Genomic DNA, 10,093 nt, shown 5'->3' on the forward strand with positions numbered 1-10,093 from the left:
AAAAAAAAAAAAGCCTTTTTTTGGGCCTTGTCTCCTTCTAGCTCTTCTAATTCTCCTTTTAAGAGCCTCATAAAGGTTTTGTAATGCTCCCAAAGTTTGGGATACAAATCCTGTCGTAACCTGCTATTTCCAGGAGCAACATGGTGGGTTTGGGAAGGCAGGTTACTTGTGCACTCAGTCTCAATAAAATAAAAAACCCTCTCCCCCTAAAAGGTGGGTAGGAGACTTGGTGACAACTAGACATTGGTGGGAGGATAAAGAACCCTTCCCAAATGCAAGGCAAGAGAAGGGTGAGAAATCTTTTTGTTGGGGACTCATTGAGGCCAACTTCTTGGAGACAGGAGGTGGTTAAGAGACTACCAAAAGGTTTTAGTACAGAATAAACAGAATAAACAGATGGGCTTACTGGCAACATCTACACATACCCAAAGCTCCTTGAATTTTGATGTCACCAGTGTTGCCGGTGAGGTCTTGGGAGTGGTTGATGAGTTTGGTCATCAACATGATTTGCTTAGGGCATTTGTGGGTCAGATGTCACAGGGTCCCTCATGGAAACAGGTGGAAGAAGTGTTCCCTCCTACCCTCATGTCTTATGGAGGACCTGCCTTGTGACATACAAACTGAGAGTGGCTTGGCTTCCCATAGTTGTAGCAAGTAACTAGTAACTCAAGGCTGAAGTCTGAACTGTGCTAGCTACTCCACCTCAGGGTCTGGGGCCTAAATAGGCCGCAATCATGGCCCTAAGATTTTTGGCTGTGGTGTTCTCTCTCGCGTTCCTTCCTCCAAATCTTACTCGTACACTGAGGCGGCCATTTGAGTTATTTTATGGTCCCAAAGCTCTATGCTAGAGCTTCCTACAGACCTCGGGGGCTGGTTGGTTAATGAAGCAAGTGTATAAAACAATCCTCCCCTTGGCTGAGTTGGATCTGGGTTGGTAAACTTCTGGGGCGCCTCTAAGCTAACTCCTGAAGCCTGCAGGGAGTCCTTCTTTTTCATGAGTGACTTCTGTCAATTTAGAAGAATTCATTGGCTTAATCTGAATGTCCTTCATCTATTCAATAAGGCAAATCTGCATATAATCGAGAGCGGCACTCTTATTTGCCTCCACTTGCCCTTCTTGGTAGTTCTACTGTGGATCTTGCTCAGAGATTGCAGTAGCCCCGTCTTTTCCCTACAGAGCTTCTGGTGGTCTTCCACTGATGACTGTTAGCAGCCCAACTCTTATTTTTTGGTTTGTTTTAATCATTTTATTGGGGGCTCTTACAGCTCTTATAACAATCCATATATCAATTGTATCAATCACATCTGTGCATTATGTTGCCATCCACATTTTCAAAGCATATTCTTTCTACTTGAGCCCTTGGTATCAGCTCCACTTTTTTCTCTCCCTCCCCCACCCTCCCACCCTTGAATAATTGTTATTTCCTTATCTTACACCATCCGCTGTCTCTTCATCCAAGTTTCTGTTGTTTGTCCCCCTGAGGGATGTTGTACACTGATTATTGCAATTGGTTCCCCATTTCTCTGCTTCTCCCCCTACCTTTCCCCTACCCTCATGGTATCGCTACTCCCTTTACTTGTTCTTGAGGGGGTTATCTGTCCAGGATTCTGTGTGTTGAGAGCTCTTATCTGTACCATTGAGCATGCTCTGGTGTAGCTAAATTTGTAAGATAGAACTGGGTCATGATAGTGGGAGGGGTGAGGGGGAGACAGCATCAAATAATGTTGTGTGTTTTGTGGGTGTCTGACTTGTTCTTTCCTTGTGACCCTTCTGTGAGAGGATGTCCAGATGTATACAGATGGGTGTTGGGTCTCCACTCTGACCCTCCTCATTCACATCAGTATGATTATTTGTTTTGGATCTTCTGATGCCTGATACCTGATCTTGTCGACACCATGTGGGCTTTGTTGCTTCCCTTCTAGTTGTTGCCCAACTCTTAACTGCACTAAGCTACTAGGATTCCTTGCCAATGTTTTAAAGAGACAAACACTCATCTTTTACCCCAGACTTAAGTAGATTAAATGATAAACTCTTTTCTTTCTTGGGGTTTTTATTAAATACTTTTATTGGGGGCTCTCACATCTCTTATCACAATCATACATTCATCCATTGTGTCAAGATGCTGCCATTATCATTTTCAAAGCTTTCTCTTCCCACTAGAGCCCCTGATATCAGCTCCCCAAATAAACTATTTTCAACTAGTTACTTACCCACAGAGTAACTGCTCACAATATTTTCACATAAAGAACTTAAAGAAATACCATCACTTAATCTATTAGTGGCTAATTTCTATTTCTATCAGCTGTAATTCACAAACATTGTCACACTTCAGAGTTCTAGAAATCTTGATTCCATTTGATGGACTCTAAGTTCAAAATATTAGTCATTTTTTTCTGTCTCCTTTTGTAGAAAATTTGTAGTTAAATATCTTATGGACTGTGCAACACAGAAGCTTACCTGTAGATGACAAAACCTTATAGGATCATGGTTAATCAATGTTGTTGTTAAATGCCACCAAGTTGGTTCCAACCCATTGTGACTTTAAGCACAACAGAATGAAACACTGCATGGTCCTGTACTATGCTTGCAATTGTCCCTATGCTGAGCCCGTTGTTACAGCCAGGGTGTCAATTCGGCTCCTTGATGGTCTTCTTTGCTGCCTTTTTTTTTTTCTGCCCCTCCATTTTATCAAGCATGATGTCCTTCTTCAGGGACTGATATCTCCTGACATTATGTCTGAAGTATGTAAGGTGAACTGTTGCCATCCTTGCCTCTAAGGAGCACTCTGACCTTACTTCTGCCAAGTCATAGTTTTATATATATATATACACACACACACACACATACACACTAAAGTGGAAAACCTACAAACCAATGCAAAACTTAGATTAACTAAAAGCCAGAAAGAATGTTAGACAAAAGGAAAGATCTTAAAATACAATACTTGAAAGTGTTGGATGTAACACTGAACTTGTTACCAGACTCTTCTCCATTGTACCATTGAGAAAGTTGGAGTGATCTATTCACAAACTCTTTTCAACTTTACTTCCACTGCTCACAGGCATTTAAGAACCCAGTCACCACTCACCAGATTAGGATGTAGAACTCTTTGTCTTTGTGAACTATGGTATTCTGCTTGCTCTTATAAAGTACTCACCACTCGATTTCTCACTACCAAAAAACCACTCATATTTTGTGTCTACTCGTTGTTAGAATGGGAATAAAAGACAAGCAGACCCAGGTGTGGGTTTTAATTAACAGGTTTTCATTAGAGTACTACCTGCCCAGGTGTTTAGAATTGAATGAGAGTAAAAGGGGCAGGGGCAGGAAAGATTGGAAAGCAGAATGATGAGAGAATAGCCGAAAGTTAAAAAAAAGGGAGAGCTAGAGAGAAGACGACACAGAGGGATGGGCTGTGGCCACAAGAGAAGGTGAAGAAAGAAGAGAGAGAGAAAGAACCTAGGAATCTCATGTTAATAAACTTTGGGACAGAAATAAATTATGTCTAAAAGGAGCTCCAGCCACCCCCAGCAATTTGGCACCAGCAGAACAGTGAAGAGGTGTGGGGGGAGGTCTCCATGAGAGGTCTTGAGAAGACAAGGTGTTACATTACATACGCTCTGTGGGGATGGAGAAGGTGTTCCAGACACTGGCCGATGGCTGAAAACCATAGCGTTACTGCTGGACCCATTACTCATGTGTTCATATTTTCATCTTCCCTTTCAAAAATACTCATGTTTACAAAACAAAGAAAAAAATCACAGCTGATACAATTTTAAGATGGACGGGTATTTTAATTTCCTTTTTCTGAAATTAAAATACCCGTCCATCTTAAAATTGTATCAGCTGTGATTTTTCAGTTCTTAGAGGTCTGTAAATCTCAGTCCGTGTGAATGATGGGGGGAGTGCGGAGTGGAGATCCAAAGCCCATTAGTAGGCCACTGGAGATCCCCTTGCAGAGGGGTCTCAGAGAGGAGAAGAGCCAGTCAGGGTGCGATGTAACAATGATGAGAAATAAAACTTTCCTCTAGTTCCTAAATGTTTCCTCCCCGCTCCCACTACTATGACTCGAATTCTATCTTGCAAGACTGGCTAGACCAGAGGAGGTACACTGGTACAGATAGGAACTGAAAATACAGGGAATCCAGGATGGATGAGCCCTATAGGACCAGTGATGTGAGTGTCAAACAGGGAGGGCAAAGGGAGAATGGGTAAGAAAGAGGGAACCGATTACATGGAACTGTGTGTGACCTCCTCCCTGGGGGACAGACAACCGAAAAGTGGATGAAGGGAGACGTCGGACAGGGCAAGATATGACAAAATACCCATTTATAAACTATCAAGGGCTGATGAGGGAGGGGGGAGCAGGGAGGGAGGGGGAAAATGAGGACCTAATGTCGGGGGTTTGGGTGGAGAGAAAATGTTTTGAGAAACGATGTACAAATGCGCTTTACACAAATGATGTGTGTATGGGTTGGGATAACAGTTGTATGAGCCCCTAATAAAATGTTAAAAAAAAAAAAAAAAAGGAAGAAAATAGGAGGGGGCAGAATCCACAAAAATAAAAAGGCAAATAATGGTGTTAGAAAAAAAAAAATCTCAGTCCCGTATGCAAGGACAATCTAAAAAAATTCAGATTTTCTCACTTATAAAATCTAGCTATCAAATCATGGGAAATCCATTTCTGTATTATTGTCAATACTTCTTGGCCTAAACAAAAAATTCACTGTCAATGAGTCAATTCCAACTCATACTAACCTTATAGGACAGAGTGAAAATGACCCTGTGGGTTTTGAAAACGGTAACTCTTTACAGGAGGAGAGAGCTTCATCTTTCTCCTGAGGTATGGCTGGTGGTTTCCCATGCATAACCGTTATGCCACCTGGTCTCCTCTCTCGTGGATATATGGTCCAGTTCAAACCAATACAACAAATTTTTATTGAGCCCTTAATGTGTGCCAGGCACTGTTCTAGGCATTTGTAGTATATCACTAAACAAAATAACAATCTGTGCCCTCTGAAGTTTTCATTCTGTTAGGTTGGAAGACTAGTAAACAATAAACATCGTAAATATGTAAACTGTTAGGTGGTATTTTTTTGGGGGGGGAAGTGGGCACATTAAGGAAATTTGGGAGTGCTAGAGTTTCAGGTCAAAGAACATATTGCAATATTAAATAACATGGTCAGGGTAGGCTTCACTGAGGGAGGCAACATTTGAGCAAAGGTGAGAAGGTAAGAGAGTAGGGCCTCTAGATGAATAGCTAGTACCAAGGACCTGAAGCAAGAGCGAGGCTGGAGTCAGGAAATAGGTCTGTACCAGACACAGAACTTTGGCAAATTTTAGCAAAGACATGGTATTTCAAGCAACAGACTAGATGTCACTCACGCTGGGAAGGTGGAGAGAAAACTGATAGTTATGTCTTCCATTGAATGAGACAATAAAGGAAATTAAAATTCTTGGGAAAATTAACAGCAAATACAAGAAATTATGTATATCCCCAATCTTCCCTTTTATCTATTATATTAAAGTCATACATGAACTTAACATTTAGACAGTCTAGTAAAAAAATAAATGTAGTAATAGAAAAATCTAAAGATACTGATATATATTCTGGATTTAGTTTTACTTTTGAGTTTGCAATTACAATGCTTACTTTATCTGTCGAACAAGGCGCTAAGAAATTGAACTTTGTTGACCTTCACTAAGTGTTGTGAAGTACTACATACCAACTCTTCTACTTTCTCTTCTATAGCTCTCTACCTCAATATGGTACTCAATCACATTCCACCTGCCTCTTTACTCTTTGATAGGCCCCTTGATGTGTTTTCCTGGCCAGTAAAGTTTCATCTACTAACAGAAGGAACATTTTCAAATTTGATCTATATGCTCAAAAAGACTTCAGCAGGTATTAACAAATTAAGTTAATATTTTAAGTGTAATAATGGCACTGTTATGTTCTTAAAAGAATGCTTATCTTTTCATCTATGAGGGGGATCCCCCTCCCACCCAAAAAGGAAAAAAAAAGCTCTACTGGGTGGAGATCTCATAGTACTTAGGACACAGTTTTTCCTGCTAGGTGAGCATCAAGCAATTTGCTCTGAGTGCACCCAGTGGCATCACCTGGGAAGATTCTCTCTGGACACGGTGAATTTTTTCCTGAAAGTAGTTTTGCTAGAACCTCATTTTTTTGTGATGGCTGATTAAGAGAACAGCATGTGGCTGTGAAATTTTGTCTCCTGCTTGGGGAAAATTCTGCAGAAACTGTTGTGAGGTTGAACATAGCTTACAAGGACAGCACTGTGGGAAAAACTCAAGTGGTTTTCTTGTTTCAAAAAAGGTGAAATGTTGATTGATGACAAACTGCATTCTGGACATCTGGACGAACAAAGATGTTGACTCTGTAGTGCATTTGGAGTTGGTTCCACCAGGCCAAACTGTTAATCAGTTTAGAGGTTCTGAAAAGATCGGGTAACAGTGTGCAACCAAAAAGGACTAATTTGTGGCAGACAGGGGACTGGTTTTCCCACCAAGACAATGCACCTGCTCACGCAGCCATTTCAGTGGGCCAGTTTTGGCAAAAAACTGCATGCCTCTCTTGCCCCATGTACCTTACTCACCTGAAGCTCACTCCATGCGACTTCTTTTTGTTTCTATGAATGAAGAGGAACTTGAAAAGAGCGATTTTACAACATAGAAGAGGTGAAGAAGGGAACAAGGGCGGTGCGGTCTGCCTTCACAACAGATAAGTTTGAAAATGTTTCCAAGAATGGAATCACAGATTTGACAAATGTATTAAGTGTAATGGAGAGTACTTTTAAGGTGATAAAGTTGTTTTGTAAAAAATTTAAATACATAGCTCTGAAAAAATTCTGGGTTTCTTTGGGTACACCCTCATACATCCCAAATGGTATTTAGGGATGAACCAAAAGGAATCATTATGGACTGATATGTGCATAAATATATCCATAAATAATTCCTAGTCCTCACAACAGTATTACAAATGTAATTTTTTATGTTGTAAGAAAATAATAAAAGAATTGCTAAGGATTAAGATTTGTGCCACAACTATATAAAAACCAAACCAAACCCACTGCTATCAAGTTGATTCTGACTCATAGTAACCATGTATTAAAAAATGAAACACAATCCACTTCACCACAGGACTCCTTTTAATTCAACATTAAATTAGAACTATCCTGTTGCCATTATTAATAGGTTTACATTAGCAGATGTGGCCAACTACAATCCTCAGACCAAATACAGCTCACGTTACACAGCAGTGGGGGCAGATCCCCTTTCTGATTCCCTAAACTTGGGCTGAGCTCTTGCACATGCTCAGTACAGGAGTTTTGTAAGTACAGGAAGTGAAGGAACCACCACTGAAATGCAGAAGACCGGGGTGTGACTTACCTTCCTCCGAAGGTGACGCAGTTAAGAAAGAGCCAACCAAACAGCCCTTCCTGCAATGTTTATTAAGGAATTTACACATACACAGGAGGAAGGCAACCAGGAAGTGTGATTCCCACAGATGAAATCTTTGAAGCAAAGTTTTCTAGCTTTAATTTTCAAGTGGGGTGAACAATGAGTGATGGGACAGCTGTCCAGGCTCTCTGCCTCAGACACCTGGAAAGGGTGGGGATGAAACCCAACACCCCAGGACACAGGCAGGAAAGGGTGGTTGGCAGGATAGGAGAAGGGGAAGGGAAAAGAGAATTATAACTGAGATTGCATTTTTTTAACTATAAGAAAAATTATCAACAGCTCTAAGCTGTTGATAAATTAACTGCTCTTTGTTATAAACCTAAAACTAGACCAACAAATACCACTCAGGGCAGATGGGGAGTGGGTGGGAGGCAGAATCCACACACTCACACACGCACGAAGTACACACACACACAAAGTACGGGCTTTAAGCTGTGCATTCTCATTCAAGGGGTTGGTTCTCAAGCCATGGGACCATCTCCCTCTGCAGGCGAGGAGAGACTGGGGCGGCTGTGTTTGCGCGGGACCTTCGTGAAGTCTTTGGTGCTGATAGAGGCTGACTGAAGAAGCAAGCCTTGAAACCTCAGATGCAGAAAGCTACTAAGGGCGGAGAGATTTTCTTTTTACCTTCCTGGGAGGAAGCTTACCTCACCCATGAGCTATCGACAACTTGATCCAAGACCCAAGAAGGATTTCGTTTGCCTTCGGTCCTTTCTTCTTTCCCATAAATCATAGGAGCATGATGCCTCCCTCTTCACCCCTAAGTTTTAAACTTAGAAACAGTTTAGTGACATGTATGAATGGACTTCTAAGTCCTCCCCTTCTTTGCCTAAAACACACCCCCTCCAGGCCTTTCTCAAGTCTGGCACGAGGTTATCCTTGAGAGAAGGGTCCTCAGAAGCATGTACATTCCTCCCTCAGCGAAGTGCCTTCTGCCAACAATGTCTAAGGTGCTGGTGCCAGGAGACGGCTAGGGGCGGCCCCGGGAGATAAGTCAGCATGGCGAGGGGGCATGTGCAACAGAAAGCAACAGAGAGGTCGGCGGGGTTGGGGAGTGACAGGGATGAGCAGAGTGCCAACCCCCAATGACTTATTCTGTGATTTCTAAACCAAACGGAGGGAGGCCAGAAAATGGGATGGAGTGGGAGGAGCTGGGGAAAGAAGAGAGCAGGAAAGAGAGGGCTGAAGAGAGTGGTGGCCGTACAGGTGCTTTGTTTTTATTTCCACATCTGAGGGCTGAGCGTCTGATTGGCTGCTTGTCCGTTTGCACCATTCATTGACTGTCCATAGTTCATCATGCCGTTGGCGCCGTAGAAGTTCATGCCGGCCATCTGCTGGGTCATCTGGAAGGGAGAGAGGGCACGTTCCGCCAGTTAGTGCAAAAGGCAGAGTAGAGTCCTTCTGTCGGTGACGAGAATGACAAAGGGAAATTTTGTAGGAAGGGCAGAACCGCCCTGGACTGCAACAGTCAGGTCCCGCCAGTGCCGGACTCTTCAGAAGTACGATGTTGACAGACCAACATTCAAGGAGAGAAAGGAGGAGTCTGGGATCTAGTCAAGGTAGAAACAGCAAGAGAACGTATTCTTCTCTAGCTCCTCATCTTCAACAGAAGGGCCTTTTGCTGACTTGGCACTGCTGACCCTGAGCATAAAGAACAGCCCCCTCCAGTCAGCCTTCCCTGGCTCGAGTTACTACTGTCCGTGAAAGCTTGTGCAAGCTCATTTGCAGAGGGAGGGAGGGAGCCAGAGGGAGAACAGGACTATTCAGATTTAACAAGGAAAGCAACGTTTCTTTGGGGGAGGAGATGGAGCCAATTCAGAGAAAAGTGAGTGGGCTCAGGCCTGGGTAGAAGGGTGGAGAGGGGCCTCTTTATGAAGATTTAAAGACCAGCCCCTGACTGTGACCACAAGATAATCTATCTATGGGGAAAACACCTTCTATTTCTTGAGTCCCATACATTTTTCTACATAGTTTTGTTTCGCACAGTACAAAGACAGGCATATTGCTCTTCCTTAAAGTCACCTGTTGTTAGCATTTTGTAACATCCCTTCTCCCTCTCCACGCATCTACACAGGGCCTTCACAAAGTTCATGGAACTTCTCCGTTATTTTTTAGTTCCATTTCTCCACAAACTTTTTGAAGACCCCTAGTATACAAACCAAGTCAAATCCATTGCTGTTGAGTAGATTCTGATCATAGTAAGCCTGTAAGACCCAGGAGAACTGCCCCTAGGGTTTCTAAGGCTAGGATCATTATGGAAGCAGACTGTCACATCTCTTCCTCCCAGGGAGCAGCTGGTGAGTTTGAAACACCTATCTTATCTTTTGGTTAGCAACCAAATGCTTTACCACTGTGCCAACCCAGGTCTCACTCCATTATAGTGTGTGTGTGTGTTTCACTCTCTCTCACTGCCATCGACTCACTGCAACTCTACAGGACAGGGACGAACTCCCCCGGTGGGTTTCTGAGACTGTACCTCTTTATGGGAGGAGAAAGACTGTCTTTCTCCCGAGGAGCAGCTGGTGGTTTCAAACTGCTGACTAGAGGTTCGCAGTCCAAACCACTATGCCACCAGGGCTCCATATATGTGGGATAGATGCACAATGAGGG

The 10,093-nt window shown here is 42.8% G+C and overlaps 1 protein-coding gene across 1 annotated transcript in view; it reads right to left on the reverse strand.

The window, feature by feature from the left end:
• Positions 1–7,454: 7,454 nt before the first annotated feature.
• SMAP2 (small ArfGAP2) overlaps positions 7,455–10,093 on the reverse strand; it is a 64,573-nt gene continuing 61,934 nt past the window's right edge. Inside the window, exon 10 of the mRNA XM_004704934.2 lies at positions 7,455–8,826. Coding sequence (XP_004704991.1) covers positions 8,701–8,826 — 126 coding nt within the window. The 3' untranslated portion in view covers positions 7,455–8,700. The remainder of the gene's footprint in view (positions 8,827–10,093) is intronic.

Source organism: Echinops telfairi, unplaced genomic scaffold, assembly GCF_000313985.2.
Source record: "Echinops telfairi isolate 266 unplaced genomic scaffold, ASM31398v2 ScPeMD7_7457;HRSCAF=8495, whole genome shotgun sequence".
NCBI classification, from domain to species: domain Eukaryota; kingdom Metazoa; phylum Chordata; class Mammalia; order Afrosoricida; family Tenrecidae; genus Echinops; species Echinops telfairi.